General features: G+C 41.7%; 1 protein-coding gene across 3 annotated transcripts in view; it reads left to right on the top strand.

The window, feature by feature from the left end:
* Nucleotides 1-20,025, top strand: part of CUL4A (cullin 4A) — a 116,011-nt gene that overhangs the window by 70,729 nt on the left and 25,257 nt on the right. For all 3 annotated transcript variants that reach the window (XM_089693554.1, XM_089693555.1, XM_089693556.1), the window contains exons 15-17: nucleotides 5,144-5,229; nucleotides 9,831-9,938; nucleotides 14,808-14,921. In XM_089693554.1, coding sequence (XP_089549680.1) covers nucleotides 5,144-5,229; nucleotides 9,831-9,938; nucleotides 14,808-14,921 — 308 coding nt within the window. The remainder of the gene's footprint in view (nucleotides 1-5,143; nucleotides 5,230-9,830; nucleotides 9,939-14,807; nucleotides 14,922-20,025) is intronic.

The following is a 20,025-nucleotide window of genomic DNA, read 5'->3' as shown; positions in this document are numbered from 1 at the left end:
TTCAATTGGATAATGTCATGACAATGACCTATATCAACCATCTAGGGGAAACAAAAGTTCAGCTCAAAGAGAAGTAAATCTAATTTTATTTTGCTTGGCTTTTACACTGAACTCAGTAACCTTGTATAAAGGTGGCCAGCATCCAACCCGGCTACTCTCCCTATACTCCGCTATATGGGGCAACCCTCATCTGCTCACTGTGCTGGATCCTGTCATATGGGCTAGATATGGCATAATGATACTGCAAAATCTAATGCCACAGGCAACTTTTTTTTCTTTTTTTTTTTATTTATATAATATTTATTTTCAAGCAAATGTTTTCATATACAAAAACAGAAAAAAAAACGTAACCTACATAGAAGTTTGGGTAACAGTGTTAGCATGTGTCATGGCTAACGTTGAGTTTAATATAGGCATCAGGGTGAAATTCTTTGCAAAGGTAAATGCACAGCAGAGGTCACTCATCCATCATTATGCTTATGCTGCAGTGAGTACCTAAGGGCCATGAGCAATAAAGTAGGGACAGAACAAAAAGGCAAGCAACAACAATAATAGAAGAAAAAAGGAAGGGGAGAAGAGGGGAGTAAAAAAAACCCCAAACACTCTCAACCGCTCTGTTACGTAGGAAGATCTACAATAAGGGCTAGCTCGTAGGTCTGACTCAGGCATAAACATACAAAAACTTAACTTCGGATATCATATGGATTCAAGTACATGGGAGCATATGAGAAAGTACTCAGGAGGTGAGTAGCCTTGTAAGGTTGCAGCACCCCTGCCCCTCAGCATCAGGAAGGCCCTGAAGGGGGGGGTTGCGAGGTCCCTGAAGTGTACTGAATCCATGTACAGTGGATATAAAATATATGTTCAGAATTAAGCAATCGCATTAAAAATCCTGGTAATAGGAATCAGTACACACCTATCATCATTTAACGTGCCTCTGATTAACCCCAAATAAAGTTCAGCTGTTCCAGCAGGTCTTTCTTGACATTTTCTTTGTTGCATCCTACAGCAAAAGCCATTGTTTGCAGAGAACTTCCAAAGCTTCAGAGGGATCTCATCTTATTGTTAAAAGGTATCAGTCAGAAGAAGGGTACAAAAGAATTTACAAGGCATTAGATATACTATACTGCTCTGTAGCATGTCCAGGGAAAGCAGATCCTGCTCACACCCCTGTTAAAATGTCAGGTTTATGTGATATAAAAAAAAATGAGACAGATAAATCATTTCAGAACTTTTTCCACCTTTTCATGTGACTTATAAACTGTACAGCTCAGTTGAACAACAAACTGAAATCTTTTAGGTGGAAGGAAGTAAAAATAAAAACCTAAAATAATATGGTTGCATACGTGTGCACACCCTTCAACTAATACTTTGTTGAAGCACCTTTTGATTTTATTACAACACTCAGTCTTTTTCGGTATGAGTCTGTCAGCATGGCACATCTTGACTTGGCAATATTTGCCCACTCTTCCGTGCAAAAACTCTCCAAATTTGTCAGATTGTGAGGGAATCTCCTGTGCCCAGCCCTCTTCAGATCACCCCACAGATTTTTGATCGGATTCAGGTCTGGGCTCTGGCTGGGCCATTCCAAAATGCCATTCTTCTTCTGGTGAAGCCATCCCTTTTTTGATTTGGATGTATGCTTTGGGTCGTTGTAATGCTGAAAAATGAAATTCCTCGTCATATTCAGCTTTCTAGCAGAAGCCTGAAGGTTTTGTGCCAATATTGACTGGTATTTGGAACTGTTCATAATTTCCTCTATCTTGACTCTAGTTCCAAGATAGTTTTCTTCTCGTCTTTTCATCAATTTTGGAGGGACGTCCAGTTCTTGGTAATGTCACTGTCATATTTAATCCACTTGATGATGACTGTCTTCACTGTGTTTCATGGTATATCTAATGCCTTGGAAATTCTTTTGTACCCTTCTCCTGACTGATACCTTTTAGCAATGAGATCCCTTTGATGCTTTGGAAGCTCTCTTTTGCTGTAGGATGCGAAAAAGAAAATGTCAGGAAAGACCTACTAGAACAGCTGAACTTTATTTGGGGTTAATCAGAGGCACGTTAAATGATGGCAGGTGTGTACTGACTCCTATTTAACATGATTTTGAATGTGATTGCCTAATTCTGAACACAGCTACATCCCCAGTTATAAGAGGGTGTGCACACTTCTGCAACCACATTATTTTAGTTTTTTATGTTTACTCCCACCGTAAAAGATTTCAGTTTGTTTTTATTTTACCAAAGAATTTATTGAGCATGTTGAAAGAAACATACCAACCATTACAAATCATATGATACAAAGCAGCAACAGACAACAAAAAAAAAGAGAAACATCATAAAACAGACACAGAGATACACATATAAGACCCGCAGTAGGGTCCAATTAATTCTACGTAAGGCAAAGGGCCAGTAGGCCCACAACCACATACAGACGTATAAGACACACATACAAAAAGACAGCATAAAGAAGGCATTTAGAGAGTCACACCCTCATGAAGCAATGTTGTCTCTGAGAATCACATACCTGCAAAATAACAGTAAATGGTAGACAAGATTTCAATCCATGATGGCATATTGTGTTACCAATGGTTTGTTTGGTGACTGTGGTCCCAATTGGCTTGAGATCATTCACAAGCTCTTCCTGTGTAGTTCTGGGCTGATCCCTCACTTTTCTCATTATCATCCTTACCCCATGAGGCAAAATCTTGCATGGAGCTCCAGACCGAGGGTGATTGATGGGTATTTTGTATTTCTTCCATTTGCGAATAATCACTCCAACAGTTGTCTCCTTCTCACTAAGCTTCTTGCTGATTGTCTTGTAGCCTATTCCAGCCTTGTGCAGGTCTACAACCTTGTCCTTGATGTCTTTTCATAGCTCTTTGGTCTTGTCCATGGTGGTAAGGTTTGAAGAAAGAGATTCCATGGACAGGTGTCTTTTATACACATAAGTTGTCTTTAGGAGCACCTTCTTAAATTGACAGGACTAATCTGTGTACCACATGAGCACATAGCCATTCTGTGGGAGCCAGAATTAGTGTTGGTTGGTAGGGGATCAAATACTTATTTTACTCACTGAACTGCAATTTATAACATTTGTATCATGTGTTTTTTATGGATTTTTGGTTGATATTCTGTCTATCATTTACAATACACCTATGAAAAAAGACCCTTCATTTCTATGTATGTGGGCAAACTTACAAAATCTCCAAGGGATCAAATAATTATTTTCCTCACTGTACATACATCAGCCAAAACTGTCCTGCCAAATTTGACAAAATCTCAGCTGCCTGGATACAGGCGCAGGGCATTACTGTCTAGCTATTGATACCTTTTGTATGATTGGGGGCCTGGTGTTGTGCCTCGGGTGTTTGTACCCTGCCCGCACTGGTCTTTTCCTGCCATTCCCACCCTCCCCTCCTCCTTCCTCCCCTCTCCCCCTCCTCCTTCCTCCCCTCTCCCCCTCCTCCTTCCTCCCCTCTCCCCCTCCTCCTTCCTCCCCCCTCCCCCTCCTCCTTCCTCCCCCCTCCCCCTCCTCCTTCCTCCCCCCTCCTCCTTTGCCCTTATTTATCATACCCCTCCATTCTCCTTATCCCTCTTCTTTTAGCTATACTCCAATCCATGGTAAGGCCAGGTTTCTGTTTGTCCACATCACCCAAGGATGTTCTCAGTTTACTCACGGGACTGTTTTGGATTAATGATCGTATGACTCTTAAGACCGTTTTTCTATAGTGTATATTTTGCTGTTTACTGACTACTTGATTAGTTTGTGTACCTTCTCTTGTTCATTCTGCTAACCATATTTAATAAACACAATTGTTAACCCCCCCCCCCCAAAAAAAAAAAAAAAAAATTTTAGCTTGGGTGGAACATTCCAGGCATGGAAAATCTGATGAATCCCCTCCTTCCTACAGCTGGGTCTGGACCAGGATTTTTTATTTTTTTTGTTAACCATAACTTTATTCAAGTTTAATAAAGCATAACAAATAGCAGTGGTGCATCTCCAACAGTAGGCAGTGAATACATTGGATTCAAAATACAAAGGCATACCAGGTTCACAATACAAAATGGGCAGTTTATACAAAATACAATTAATCAACACCTTCGCACAATCAAAAGATGGGCAGTAACTCTATTGTCATCTCCGCCTAATCAGCGCAGGGGGATGATCCATATATAGGTTACAATGCAACCAGCAAAGGGAGGGGTGAGGAAAAAGGGGGAGGGTGGGGTAGTCAAGTCTCTTCTCTTGCTATCTTGTTCCTGAGCCCTCCAGCTTCCTTCTGTTTTATTAAGACCTTTGTTCAGGGCATCTCCCATGTGACTCCCCTCGTTCGTTCCCCTGTGAGACAGTGGGATCTGAAATTTGTTTTCTTTGTTTGCCAGGTGGATGTTCAGATCTCATCTGATGCCAGCTTCAGATGCAAGGTGCCTTCAGTGGCTCTTTATGTTGCAGGCAGTCCCCGTTTTTCTGCTTTTTATTAGGGGGCTTCTTAGCGTTTGTGTGCCCACCCCTTAATTGCTCTTGGATGTCCCAGAGGTTACAGTCCTTTCTGTGTCTCTAAATTGACAAGAAAGAAATAGGATTTTTGTTGTCACCTAATTCCCTATTAGAGTCCATTAGGGACCCAAATCCCACCCCTCTGTTTATGATTATACTTTTGGTGCTTGTGTGCTACAAAACTGAGGCATGCTGGTAGCAGGAGGGTTATCCTGGGCTGGACTACAATTTTTTTGTGTTTGTCTGTGGCCAGTCCTCCTGTAGGCAGTGGTATAACCCATAGGCTGCAGTCTTCCTGTGTCCCTCAGTGGACCACAAGAAAAGGATTTTATTGTGCGTAAAACATCCTATTAATTCTGTCAGGGCGGATTAAGGCCTAGACATAAAATGGCTTTTCATACTCAAGTGGTTATCACGAGTAACACTCAGACTAAATGTATTTTTTATTAAAATTAGGCAATGTAGGATCAACCTAACTGTAAGTATGTCAGATATAGATCCTTAAAGCTCAGACATCTTCACATAGCCTTTATATAATGTTATATAATGGCTGCTGTAATTGCATGATTTAGATCAAGATATACCATTAGCACCAGATCAGGGGCAACATATATAGTGATTATGTTTATCCTTTTTTTTGCAGAGTGCGGTGCAGCTTTCACTATTAAGTTGGAAGGGATGTTTAAAGATATGGAGCTCTCTAAAGATGTGATGGTTCATTTCAAACAGGTAACAGTCTATTTTTTGGAGATGATTAAGATGACATATTTAGATCAGGCTAAAGGATGCATGAAAACCATATTGCCTGTACTTGTCTGCATTTCAACAAAAATATAATTTCAAAAATCTATTTTGATAAAGCCACAACATTTTACATTTTGGCTTAGGATCTGTGCTGATATTTTATAACTTTTACCAACATTAAAGTGAACTCTAGCCTAAACCTCTTTTCTTTCTCATCCATTGAGGGATACAAGAAGTCGTTAACCTCAAACTGACGCCTACAACAGGATCAGACACTGGCAAAAAAAAAAAATATATGGTAGAACAACCCAGGATAATCCCTCCTACTACCACCAGCATCCTTCAGGTTTTTGTTACTGTCCAAGGAGGATGGACATCTTTTTTTCTCTCTGGTGTCATAAAGACTAACCTGTGATTTTTCAAGCAACTTGCCACTTCATTTTTCCTTTAAGCAAGGTATTGCTGCTGAAGGTTTTCCCTTTGCTTTGTAACTATCCAGTGCAGTCATCCTGAGCCTGGCTTTTAGAGCACTGCATCTAGATCCCACTAGACTAGATGTTGTGGTGTTTGCCTGGAAGTGGCCTTGGGGCACTGGGTTCAGCGTGGGGAGTTTTCCAGAATCTTTTCTGGTAAAAGATAGCCTGGAGCACATACCAGATTCTCATCTCATTTTTATTTGATACTGGGTGCCATTCTTCTCTGTTTGCTGCTGGCTTTGCCACGTAGGGGGTTAGTACTGTGCGATTGAGGGCTGACCTCATCTGCTGGGTGGAGTGTCATGCATGATCCACACTTTTTCCAGCAATACAGTATCGATGAACCGTCACCCACATTGCTGCTCCTGTTGCAGGAGCCACATGGAACTTCAATTTTTGATCGATTCCTGCTACCTGTCTAAAGTGACTGTGATTACATCTGTCCATCCGACCCTCAGCTACTACCAGCTCTCCACGTTTCACAAATACCTAAAGCTGTACTAAACCCACATTTAACACTCCAGGCATGCCATGAATGATAACTCATCACAAGTGCTGAACTGTCAAGCCATCGGATGACTAGGCTCATGAATGATCACATGTACAGCAGCAAAGCAACTAGAGACCCACCCATGAAGTCCTTCTTAGCTACGTTGAGTGAGGCTGAGTCCTCTGCCCTCTTTGCTGAGGTTTTTACCACGGTCATACAATACTTAATGACCCAAATTAATTATATGCTGACTGACAGAGGCCACAAGCATCATACATTCTCTTCAGATTCTGTGTCATCTGTCCCTTCGCAGATTATGTATCTGATTTACCCTCAGTCTTATAGAAAGTGCAGTTTGGCTAAAGTTCTGGACTGTGGAACCCCTGTGCAAGAAGCATTTTACCATAATGACCTTCAAGGGAAAGCTCTTGATAACGTTCAAGAATGCTGCTACTGGCAGCAAGAGTGTACCCATCTTCCCTTTAGATGAAGACAGCAAAGTCGTCTCCCTCTCTGACTGTTAATAAATGAATGACCCTTTCATTTCTCCATTTCAGCACTGAGGCTGTCCAAAGCTGGGCATTCCAGGTCTGACAAATCCTAAGACAAGCCTTCCTCTGTGTTGACCTTTGCATCCCCGTACCTTGCATTCCATAGTGCAAGATTTTGTGTCCCAGGACTAAAGACTCAAGTATCGTTCTTTGCCTCCTCCTTCTTTCCTCACTTCTAACTTTTTTCTGTCCCTGCATAGACTGTCTGATCTCCAATTGAGCCCTTTTGGATCATTACCCTAGTCCCCACAACAGAACGATTCCAGGGGTTTTGTGCCAACCAGTTCCCTGTTCCCATACCAAGAGGGGACATTCGTCTCATCTTGCATCTCAAGGCTTTGAATATTTCCTCAATACAGTCCACAAATTGTGGATGGAAGTCATTGACTCTTTCTACTAGGGAAACATTTTGGCTTATATGGACTTCAGCAATGCTTACTTGCATGTACCCATCTTTCCAGTGCATCAGCGATTATCTGTGGCTTTGCCAAAGAGCCCCTACACTACTAGTTTGTGGCCCTTCCATTCGACCTCTCTTCAGCACCTCAGGTCTTCACCAAGGTGCTGCCTGCAGTATTTACCCTGTTGTGATCTCTTGACATCCCTGTTGAGGAATAAACAGATGACTTTCTGTTGCAGGAACAGTATATAAGGGCACTGTTGGACAACATACTTCTGACTATCCAGGCATTTGTGCATTTTGGGTGGCTCCTGAAGCTTCAGAAATGATTGCTAGAACAGTCTCGTCACTTGGAATAACTGGGTCTGGTCCTGGGCTCATCTCATGCCAGAGTGTTATTTCCCAAGAAGAGGCTTCAGTTTCTCCTTCTCTCAGGCTCAAACTCTTCAGCAGTCATCTCACTCTACACAGTGGAGTCTTGGAAATGATGGTAGCCTCCTTCCAGGCAGTTCCCTTTTCCCAGTTTCACTCCAGACACGTGCAGTGCAGGTGGGTCAAGTCACTTCTGTTTTTGAATAGGCTATTTCAGTTGACACTAAGGACCAGGCTATCCCTGACGTGGTGGTTCAGGAATCTGGCTCTGGAGTCTGGAAATCCTTTCTTCCTGTCTTTTGGAAGTTCTTAATGATAGATGCCAGCCTGTTGGGCTGGGGAGGAGTCTTGGGCACCTTGTTGATACAGGTGACTTGGTAGTCAGAGAACAACTTCTCCCAGTAAACATCTCGAAGCTTCAGGCAGTTTGTCCCATCAATGTCAGACCATCTTGTTGGAGCTCATTCCAATCTGGATTCACCATTGATGTGATGTACATTAACCATCAGGAAGGCATCAGAACTCTCTCTGCATCGAGAGAGGTAGAACAGATCCTGTCCTAGGCTGAACTTTACATTCCAGCCATGTACATTCTAGGCATAGACAATAAGACAAATTTCCACATCCAGAAGATCTTGGACCTGGGAGAGTCGTCGCCTTCACCCAAACGTGTTAGAGGACTTGTGTCACAGGTGGAGATGTCTGATGTAGCCCTACTTCCCTCCAGGTCCAGCGGCAAACTGTATAGATTTGTACTTGAATCTCCTGGCAGAAGCAGTGGATGCTCTGGTGTGTGATCAGTACATCGTGATCTAAGATTTTCCTGAAACCTTATTTTTATCTACTCTACAGGAATGAGATGGAGGGCCTTCTGGTGATAATCTGTGCTCTGATTTGGCACAAGCAAATGTGGAATTCCAACCTGGTAAGACTTCTGGCAGACGCACTAGAGGCCCTGCCAGACTATCAGGAACTACAAGACCAGAGACAGATTTGCCATCTGGCTTAATGGTTGCGGGCTTTAACGGCATAGTTGTTGAAGCACAAGTCCTAAGGAACAGGGGCAACTTGACTTCTGCAATCCTTCAAATGCTCAAGGATAGGAATTCTGCTTCACACAAGGTCTATCATGAGACATGGAGGGCATACTTCATTTGATGTTAGCCTAGGGGCCTACACCCCAAGAAATTATTTGCGGGACAAATACTCTTCTTTCTGCACTAAGGTCCGGACAGCATCTGGCTCCTAGAACTATCAAAAGCAAGGTTTCTATCCATTCCATGCTGTTTCAGGGACCATCGGCATCTCACTCTTTTCATGACTTTTTTTTTTCTTTACAGGGGGTCTCCCATGTGACTTCATTGTCCCTTCCCCCGTGACTCTGTGGGATCGGAATCTCGTTTTACACTTTAGAAAATGCTGTTTGAACCCATTAGTAACACTCCTCTCTCTACGCTTAACTACAAGTTTGCTTTCCTTGTAGCCATCACCTCTACAAGGAAAGTGTCTAAACTGGCTGCATTATTTTGCAACGAACCCTTTTTGGCCTTGCACAGTGGACAAAATAGTGTTGAGGCCCAGGACTTCATTCGTACTAAAGGTAGTTTCCTGCCTTTTTTCCTCAACCAGGATATTGTTCTTCCATTCCATTGTGTGACTGCAGTTCATCAAAAGGACATTTTTCTTTCGTTGTATGGATGTGATTTGGACCGTGCAAGTCTATCTCTCAGCCACTGACTGTCTCACTCAGAAAAACTGATTCCTTTTTGTTATTCTGGATTGTCATCGGAAGGATAACCTAGCTTCTTTTCCCACCATCTTTAGGTGGATCAGACAGACAGTTATGTACGCTTATGGTCTCAAGTATCAGTCTGTCCTCTTTCCTTTTGGGGCTCACTTTACCGCATCTGTAAGCCCCTCTTTGGCTTTTCCGCATCAGGCAACCATTCCCCAGATTTATATGGCTACCATCTGGTCATCATGTCAAATAAACAGCTGCTCTCTTCACTGTACTGCTGGCTAGAAATATATAGATATGTTGAAAGGTAATATGTATGTAATATTTACAAAGGCTAGGACTGATGTACAGTGAATCTGAATTAAAAGGTTATACTTGCAAGGTTATTTGGTGCCCTTGAATATAGTAATAGAATGAATGTGTTTTGAACTACAAAATTTTTTTAAGTAACCTTTAACACCTAAGGTAATACATGTAATTGTTTTTCCTTGTTACACACCTCACTATTGCATATGCATTTGTCATACTGTACAGCATAATTATTGACTTTTCTTTTTAGCATATGCAGAATCACAGTGACCCAGGCAACATTGACTTAACTGTCAACATACTGACTATGGGATACTGGCCAACCTATACACCCATGGATGTTCACTTACCTGCAGAGGTAGGCAAGGATGTTCAATACTTTGGTCCTTTTTACTGTGTACAGTTCCATATGTGTAAGGTAAAGTTAAATGCCTTTACCTTTTTGCTCTTATATTAGTTCATCCTGAAGAATTACAGCAGTAAGGAAACCCAGAAACACATTGAGGTTGCATTTCTTTTATGCACAGGTGCTTTTCACACGGTTGGATAATTTCAGTTTATATCCACACAATTTTTTTGAGTAGAAGATTTTCAACTTTTAGTAAATTAGCACAACTGTCTACTTCAAAAAAGTACATCTGCTGCATAATATACTGGTGCACTCAGGGGCGTAGTCACTTAATTTTAAAAGCAAAAAACAGATCACTTTTAAGAGGGGTGGATGTAATTATTATTATTATTATTATTATTATTATTATTATTACATCGAGTTTATATAGCGCCAAAGGGTTTGCTCAGTGCTGTACAATAGAGGGGGGGACAATACATGAAACAGTACAGCAACTACAAACAGAACATGAGGGGTTAGAGGGCCCTACTCTTTCGAGCTTACAATCTAGGAGGGAGGGGGTAGTGGTACAGGAGGAAGTGGCTGTGGGGGATGGAGTGGTAGGAGGAATGAAGGAGAACGGCTGTTAGGTGAGGGTGGGGTAGGCTTCCCTGAAGAGGTGGGTTTTCAGGGAGCGCCTGAAGGTGAGGAGGGAAGGTGACAGTCTGATGGATTGGGGTAGTGCGTTCCAGAGGATGGGGGAGGTCCTGGAGAAGTCTTGCAGTCGTGCGTGGGAGGAGGAGACCAGGGAATAAGATAGGAGGTCCTGTGAAGAGCGAAGGGTACGGGTAGGGTGATACCTGGGAATCAGGTTGGTGAGGTAGTTAAGGGCAGTGTTTTGAATGGCTTTGTAGGTCAGAGTGAGTAGTTTGAATTTGATGCATTGGGCAATCGGGAGCCAGTGGAGGGAATGACAGAGGGGGGTGGCAGAGGTGGAGCGGTTGGTGAGGTGGATGAGTCTAGCCGCTGAGTTCAGGATGGTCTGAAGCGAGGAGAGCCTGCACAGGGGTAGGCTGGTGAGGAGGGAGTTGCAGTATTTGAGGCGTGAGATAATCGGGGAGTGTGCGAGTAGTTTAGTGGTGTCTGGGGTAAGGAAGGTGCGTATCTTGGCGATGTTGCGAAGGTGGAGCCTGCATGTGTTTGTAAGTGATTTGACATGAGGCTGGAAGGAAAGGTTTGAGTCCAGAATGACGCCAAGGACTTTGGCTTGCGGGGCGGGATTGATGGTGGTGTTGTTGGTAGTGATGGATAGGATGGGGGGGGGCGCAGGCAGGGGGAAAGACGAGAAGCTCGGTTTTGGAGAGGTTAAGCTTGAGGAAATGGAGCGACATCCAGTCAGAGATGTCGTTTAGGAGGTGAGTGATGTAATGGTAATGTAATGTGGTTAATGTTTTTTTTGTTATGTAAAAAATGATGACTGTGTGCCCATATTGTAAACATTTAAAAGATAGGTTCACATTTTGAAAAAAAAATAATAATAAATGCACTTTTTTTGCAGGTAAAGAAATGTGTATTTATCATTTCTTTTCAAAGGAGCTTGCAGAGCATTGCACCCACGTTCAAGAGATTGGGGGGTACAATCTCGGGCTTCTGCAGACTCTTAAGATAGCTGTCTTGCCCATACCTTGCACAGAGTACTCACTAGTGCCCTTTTAGTTTATTGAGAACTACAAGCCATCAGCTGCAACAGCTATTTGTTCACAGGAAACTGTGAATAAATGATGCAGCTCTGTAGGCGGAGCTGTTTTAAAATTGTAACAGCAGATGCTTGGAGAAAATCCTCCACCCGCTGTCACAGGGAGGGGGGATTGGGGGGGGGGCAGATGCTGCCTAAAAGTGGGTACCCTTCCCCTGTAATTACCTCAGCTGCAACTTTGTAATTTTGCAGGTTGCAGCAGTAGGGGGCTAATCTGCACAAAGGTAGCCATACATGGATCGGAATTCGGCTGGTTTAGCAGGGACCAGACAAATTGCAATCCATGTATGTTAAGACTGGTTGTATAGAAGTCGATCTGATCGACTTCTGTACAACCAACCTGTCAGGTTTTTCCCAAGCGATCACTGCTGCCAGCTATAGCTGGCAACACCGATCAGTGTGGTCTGATGGCAGGGAAGGCTCCCCACTGTCAGAACACAATAGGGAGTGATTCCCCCATCCACATTAGGTCTTTTTTTTTTTTTTTTCCAACCTGCTTGTTGAATGAAAAAAAATATATTACTGTATAGCCAGCTTTAGACATGTACAATACAGCTCAGAACCAGTATGGAGAATTAATTTTTTGCTATCTATGGGAAGGATTTTAGCCCATGAAGTAGATGCAGCCCCTGGAACGAAAAATGGTATAGATTATCTGGGTTGTAAGGAAAAATTAGTACATTGACCATGGGAGTAATATGATACTGTAACAAACACCTTGTGCTATAATGATACATTACTTAGCCTATATCAGGGGTCTGCAACCTTTAAGACATAAAGAGCCACTTGGACCCGTTTCCGAAGGGAAAAAAAAGACTGGGAGCCGCAAAACCATTGCAACATTTATAACAAATCCGACACTGCATATATTGCAAAAAGCACTCTGGTCATGAAGGGGGTTTAAGGGCCCAGTAAGCAAAGGGTTAATCAGGGCCACAGTGTATCTTCATAATCACAATCATAGCCTTAGGTCAGTGGTGGGCAACCTTTTTTTTCAACTGAGCCAAATCTCGCCAAAACCACGATTGAAATTTATTTTGACAGCCACATTTTTAAAACTGAAAATACATCCCCCATATAGTAATTCATCCCCCATATAGTAATTCATCCCCCATAGTAATTCATCCCCCATATAGTAATTCATCCCCCATATAGTAATTCATCCCCCATATAGTAATTCATCCCCCATATAGTAATTCATCCCCCATAGTAATTCATCCCCCATAGTAATTCATCCCCCATATAGTAATTCTTCCCCCATAGTAATTCATCCCCCATATAGTAATTCTTCCCCCATAGTAATTCATCCCCCATAGTAATTCATCCCCCATATAGTAATTCATCCCCCATATAGTAATTCATCCCCCATAGTAATTCATCCCCCATAGTAATTCATCCCCCACATAGTAATTCATCCCCCATATAGTAATTCATCCCCCATATAGTAATTCTTCCCCCATAGTAATTCATCCCCCATATAGTAATTCATCCCCCATATAGTAATTCATCCCCCATAGTAATTCATCCCCCATATAGTAATTCATCCCCCATATAGTAATTCATCCCCCATATAGTAATTCATCCCCCATATAGTAATTCATCCCCCATATAGTAATTCATCCCCCATATAGTAATTCTTCCCCCATAGTAATTCATCCCCCATATAGTAATTCTTCCCCCATAGTAATTCATCCCCCACATAGTAATTCATCCCACATAGTAATTCATCCCCCACATAGTAATTCATCCCCCACATAGTAATTCATCCCCCACACAGTAATTCATCCCCCACATAGTAATTCATCCCCCATATTGTCTCAATTCACTTACCTTTGCTCCGCGCGTTCCTCTCGCTGTGTTCCCGCGCCGTTCTGGTCTTCAGGGCGGACTGAGAGAGGAGTTCGTCACTCTGCCCCGCCTACATCCTGGCTGCCCCACCTACATCCTGACAGCCAATGTTCCACGCTCCGCGGGCCGGATTTTTGAGGAGGGAGGGGAGCGGGCGCCCGGCACACAGAAGAGCCGCATGTGGCTCGCGATCTGCGGCTTGCCGACCACCTGGTGGGCAGTGTGCTCCGGAGCCGCAGCAAAGATGAAAAAGAGCCGCATGCGGCTCTGGAGCCGCGGGTTGCCGACACCCGGCCTATATGAATAAAACATCAAAATCTATATCTGATGCTAGGTTCACTAGAACTACTCACGGGTTTTTTTCAAGCAACTAGGTATCTGTCATGTTCCACCCCCTCAAAATAACTTTTGAATTACATATTGATATAAAGATGGCCTCACACTGTTATGATGGCTATAGATTGGTAGGGTTTTTTTTTTTTTTTTTTTAATTCAGCCAGTGTGCTGAGCAAAAAGGAACCGATTTCCTCTATCCATATAAACAAGGTGGATGAAGGAATCTCTCCTGCTGTAGGACATTGTATGCTGACAGCAGGACTCATAATACACTGGTCAGCAGCTGTAGCCGCTGATCGGCAAAAGTTTTGCAGCATGTCCCTTTGACAAAAATCAATTGTCTTCTGTTTAGCAGGGATGATCATAACTTGATTGAATTTGGTTGCTCCCTGCTGAATCGGCCACATTTTGAGCCAGCTTTGGTTATCTTCCAGAGGGCTGAAAGAAAAAATAACTAACAGATTCCTCTATTCTCAAACAAGGTGGATTCCCCCCTGCCACCACTGCCACATTGTATCCCCTGTAAGTAACTGGAAGGGGACTGAGCTCTAAACCTTAGACCTTTTTGTAAATTACTGTGTTCATAGTGATAGGAGCAAGTTATCATTTTGTTTTAGGTTCTCTAGTTTTTGTTTTTTTTATATTTCATATAATGTACATTTATATTAGACTTTTTACATGTTTACATGCATTCCGCGAATATGATTTTCTTCCACGGTTGTCAGTTCAACTCCGTTCAGCTGAGTTGGACAGTGTGCAACATTTTGAGGAAAAGAGAGGTAAACAGCAATGATTTACAGAGTACACAATAACAGAACCCTGAGAAATAGCTGTGCATAAAGCAGTCTCCTCTGTATACTAAATACATTCTCAATATCCTCTTAATCTGGAATATTTGTATTTGAACCCAAGCTAGGTTTGATTTGAAACATTGTAGTTATTTTCTCTTTTTCTTACAGATGGTGAAACTTCAGGAAATATTTAAGACTTTTTACCTGGCAAAACACAGTGGCAGAAGACTACAGTGGCAGTCAACATTAGGCCATGCTGTATTGAAAGCAGAGTTTAAAGATGTAGGTGCCATGTGATATATTTCATCTTTTGTTTATTATCACTAGTGTGTTTTGTTGCTTTGTGCTAATAGCATATTTTCACACCAATATTTGACCTAGTTACCAGACAAAGTTGGAATATTTGAAAAAAAAGATCTAAATGTAAATACCTGTATGTGAAACAAATCCATGAAAACAAAAGGTTGCTTTCATGTGTTTTGTTGCACAAAATGCTATTTAACCCCTTGCCCTCAAGAGGATTTACCCCCCCCCCCTTTTCTGACCAGGCTATTTTTTGCAATACGGCGCTGCGTTAGTTTAACCGACAATTGCTCAGTCATGCAAACACTGCACCCAAATGAAATTTACGTCCTTTTTTCCCCACAAATAGAGCTTTCTTTTGGTGGTATTTGATTGCCAGTGCGCTTTTTGAGGGAAAAAAAACAATATTTTTGACTTTTTGCTATTAAACATGTCCAGTAAAAAAATTTTAAAAATCAAATTTCGTCATAAATTTAAGCCAAAATGTATTCTGCTACATGTCTTTGCTAAAATAAAAATCCCAATACGTGTAAATTAATTGGTTTACATGAAAGTTATAGCATTTACAAATGGCGGTGTATATATACTAGAATTGTTTTTTTTTTTTTTTCTTTTACTAGTAATGGTGGAGATCAGCGACTTATAGCGGGACTGCGGCGGGCACTCTGACACTGGGGGGAACTAACTTGGTGTCATTGACATCCCAGTGACACCAACACATTGATCAGTGCTAATAACAAGCACTGGCACTGTACTAATGGCACTGGGCAGGAAGGGGTTTACGTGGGGCGATGAAAGGGTTAACTGTGTGCTGTTTTACTATGAGGCTGTGTTTCACTGTAAGCACACTGCTTTGTACGGCTCTGCTAAACTTTGCCTTACCTAATTTCTTTAGCCTAATACTTCAGGAAGTGTTTTATTGTCCTTACTCTAGGATAAGAACTCAACCTCAAATCTTTCTTTAAATCTTTTTCAGTCCATTGTTTCATTTGTGTTTTGATATGCCTGATATATGTGCGAAGGTCAGATTGCACCTGACTGTGGCCTACTCCAGAAAAAATATACAGTAAGAAGAAGACATTAAAAACATTCAATTGACACAGTCATTTTATGAGCTTTATAAAGAATTCAGTGCTGCTAATATAAATGAAAATATGAGAAACTGAGAATATGTGCAGACCATCGGTTTAATAACAGCATGCATTGCCAGTTTGCAGCTTTTGAAGCTAACATGATTCTGTCTTGTATTTAAAGGGGTATAGAACTTGTCATCATTTTGGCTGTTTACAAAGCACTAGTACTAAGCAGCACTGAGGCCTCATTTTGAGCATGCCTTTTAGTTTGGGCACCAGTTCCAAAACAGGATTACATAAAAAAAGAAATAGCCGGTACAAAAACAAAGGGCTCACCTTCCACTGTTGGAAAAAAAACAGATGTAAACTCTTGTTAAAAAAGGGTCATTGTAGTACATAAAAGCTATGGAATAGTCTTCCCAAAGCATTGTTTCTTAATTGTACATTACGGGGCCAAGAGTATTAAAATATATTGGGCTATGCTGCTGCCTTCAAAAGATTGGACAAATTGTCAAAAGAAAGCTTTAAGGTAAGCCCACTATATCCCATCTCACTTCCTGCATGCCTCAGTTTTTGTGTCCTAAAAGAATGGATATCTTCTCTCTTATGAGAGAAGAAAAACTTGTCTTAGTTTTTATCAAGATTTATTTTTCATTTAGCAAATTCCATTATTCACTGCAGAACTAAAAGGGGGTCATTTTGCAGCTTTCTAGATCGACATTGTCATGGAAGCTTTACCTGAACCCTACTAAAAAGAAAAAGTGGGGCCGGCCTGTAATGTGTCTTTTGCCACTGGACTCTGTGTGAGGCACCCGCCTGGGATTCTGTGGTGCAGCATGCTAAATCAACCACAAAATGCTTTACAAGTGCAGGGCCACGATGCACCTGTCTTGGTGGAAATCTGTCCCTGAAGGTCCCTTAGAGGGTATGCCCATCACAGGGGTGAAGACTGAGAGGACGGGCATTCTCCATGGATTCCGCTATCCCCTGATATGCCTGGGAGATGCAACAAGGAACAGGGCCCTTGTTGGACTGCGGTGTGCAGGGCTTTTGTCCATGTTATACACGGATCTTGTATTGGTGTTCACAGTCTATTTCCCCCCCTAAGAAGCTAATTCACTGCATTCTGGCCATGATGTGGCGGGAAGGGGAGGTTGCATGATTTAAATTTTGGCATTCAAGCACTTCAACTTCTGCAGCTGCAAAGGCTCTGGGCCTTTCTGCTATTTCTTTCCCTCTATGGTTTCCCATCCTTCTCCAGATGTATGCACCATTTTCCCTGAGTACATGTGGCCATTGTTGCCTTCTTGCTCTCTCCTCTGCACCTGCATTGGTTCTACAATCCTTTGGATGGTACCTTCTGCCTTGCAAGAGACTGGTCACAAGCAACATTAACGGCTCCTGCTCTAGCAATGTTCTGTGAGTTTTCTGGTGGGCTGCCTACTAGTATGGTGAGATTATAAATTCAAGGGCTGGGAGGTCTTGTAGTGTTCCCTCTATAGGACCCAACCTGTGCCCTGCCTAAGTCGCAGCACTCATCTTAGTCTTTCTCAGCCTTATCCGGTGACTCTCATTGCACCAAACTGGACGAGGAGGGCGTGATACTTCCTGTGGGCCCTCCCAGATCATCCCAAGGGTTGGTTTGCCAACCTGATTCTCATTCACTGGCTTTAACAGATTGACTGTTTAAGCCTAGGTCCTGAAAGGATGGGGGTCTATTGAATTTGGTCATCCCTACACCCTTGAAAGCTCATCAATCCATAGAACTTGAAAGAGTATTTTTCTTGGTGTGAGATAAAATCCTGTCTTTTCTCCAGTCTGATCTCAATTGGTGTTTGGCCTTTAAAGGGCATTTCTAACTTGGGATAATATCCCAGATTGAAGTAATACATATTTTATATTTGTTACATGTCCCCATTCCCATAACGAGGCTTACAAAAATAAAAAAAATTGCAGCTTACCTTTTTAGATGCTCTTTTTTGGAACTGTTAGTAAGGAAAAATTTTACGTAGTTTTTTTGTTATTGGGGGGGCCTGCAAAGCTGTGTTCAGCATATTTCACCCTGTCTGTAGGCAGATATCACATCAGTTGAGCTAGATTTGAACAAAATGTTAAGGGTTTAGAAGCTGGTCTTCACTATTGTACTCTAAAAGGAACTGGACTCAGTCAGTACTCTGCATAGCTATTGGGAAAGATCAGGCCAAGCTAGTTGAGAAATGCTTGCAGTCAGCCATGATACCTTGTCTTCAGAAACATCAAAACTTCTTTTTAGGTATGCTCCGTAAATAGCAACACATAACAAACATATAATGGGGTTTTCTAACATTTTAAAAAAAAAAAGTGGAAATACATTTTAAGTACCGTTAAGAGTCAAATCTCAACTCTAGCAATTCTTTTTTAGAGATATCTTACCTCTTGCCTCTCACTTCTTAGTTACTGCATTGGTACAGGTTTCTTTTGAGGCCCATGGTGTTGCTTCTTCCCAAGGTGGTTTTTTCCCTTTCTCCTTACTCAGGAACATATCCCTGTCCTGCTACTAAACATCCTAAGAAAATTTCCCTCAGCACTGTTTATCTCTCGGCTACAACTCCATTTTGACAGTCATTCCTGAAGGTTTCGTATGGAACAGACTGCTTTTCTTTTTACTATCACTAAGTGGTTTTGACAACTCATTCAAGTTTAGGACCTCAAGGGCAAGGTTTCCCCTTTCCTGGTCAAAGCGCACTCCTATAAATGTTGGTTTACTTGGGCTTTTCAGCTCTGGGCATATATTTCTTTTATTCTGCCACCTGGGCTTCTGTTCACACATTCATTAGATTTTACCAGGTGGATGTTCAAGCCTAAGTTCTAAACCACTACACAATGGGGGAGATTTACTAAACCTGGAGCACTTAGAATCTGGTGCAGCTGTGCATGGTAGCCAATCCACTTCTAGTTTCAGCTTGTTCAGTTAAGCTTTGACAATAAAACCTGGACGCTGATTTGTTTCTATGCAGAGCTGCACCAGATTTTTCACTTTCCAGTTTTAGAAAATCTCCCCCGATGTTACAAATTGGGAGCAATAGACTCATATATATGCTAAATGTCAACTCACTATATTAGTGCAGTCATGGTAACCAAAACGAATACCAATGTAGTACAAAAGGTAAAATAGTAATATACACAATACTCTTCACCTAATCCACTTTTAAACGGACAACATTGTCTTTTACCACACAGACAAACATCCGACCATCTTAATGGCCTCTGTGACAACCCACAGAATTTTGGTTTATTATTTAGTTCAATTTAGGACTATGAAGACACATGTCATTTGAAAACCTTGTAGTTTTCACAGACCCAATTATTCTAGTCCAAATAATTTTAATAAATTGTACACCAGAGCATGTATTTCATGTGCTAATAAATCATACAGTCTATAAAAAATAGCATCTATTAAACCCAATAGTGGATATGAATGGTCCCCAGAGGAGGCATGCAATTATAACCCTATTTATATTTATTTTACATCTATACAGTTTTATACACAGTAAAAAAAAACACATCATATGACATGTCGACAATTAAGTTCTACTTTCAATTTTCACAGACTCTCACATACATTATCTGGGAACCAATTTTCCCAATAACCTCTGCATGATGTTTGAGCTTAATTTTTTTGCCTTTTACTTTGCAAGCTTAAATCTAATCTTCAATGATGGAATACTGAGACATTCACGTGGTACGGCCGAACTAATGTCTCAAAACGTAATGTGATGCCACATCTCTTTATTTATTCCAAAAACTACCGAATAAACTCCCACAGGGTTTCTTGAGAGTTTTGCGTTCAAGATTTCTCCTCTTGGTATAGGTCGATAAGCTGGCAAGATTCCACAGATCTATATTATCCCTGCCTAAAGAAAAAGGAGGAATCTGATTCCCAGACCCTGTGAAATACTACGAAGCCTCCCATCTTCTTAAAGTTGTGGAGTGGTGTGCTAAACCAGATCGTAAACCATGAGTAGACCTAA

This window comes from Staurois parvus, unplaced genomic scaffold (genome assembly GCF_062004578.1).
Source record: "Staurois parvus isolate SC_StPar_1 unplaced genomic scaffold, SC_StPar_1.0 ptg000634l, whole genome shotgun sequence".
NCBI classification, from domain to species: domain Eukaryota; kingdom Metazoa; phylum Chordata; class Amphibia; order Anura; family Ranidae; genus Staurois; species Staurois parvus.
This window is presented reverse-complemented; position numbering and strand designations above follow the sequence as displayed.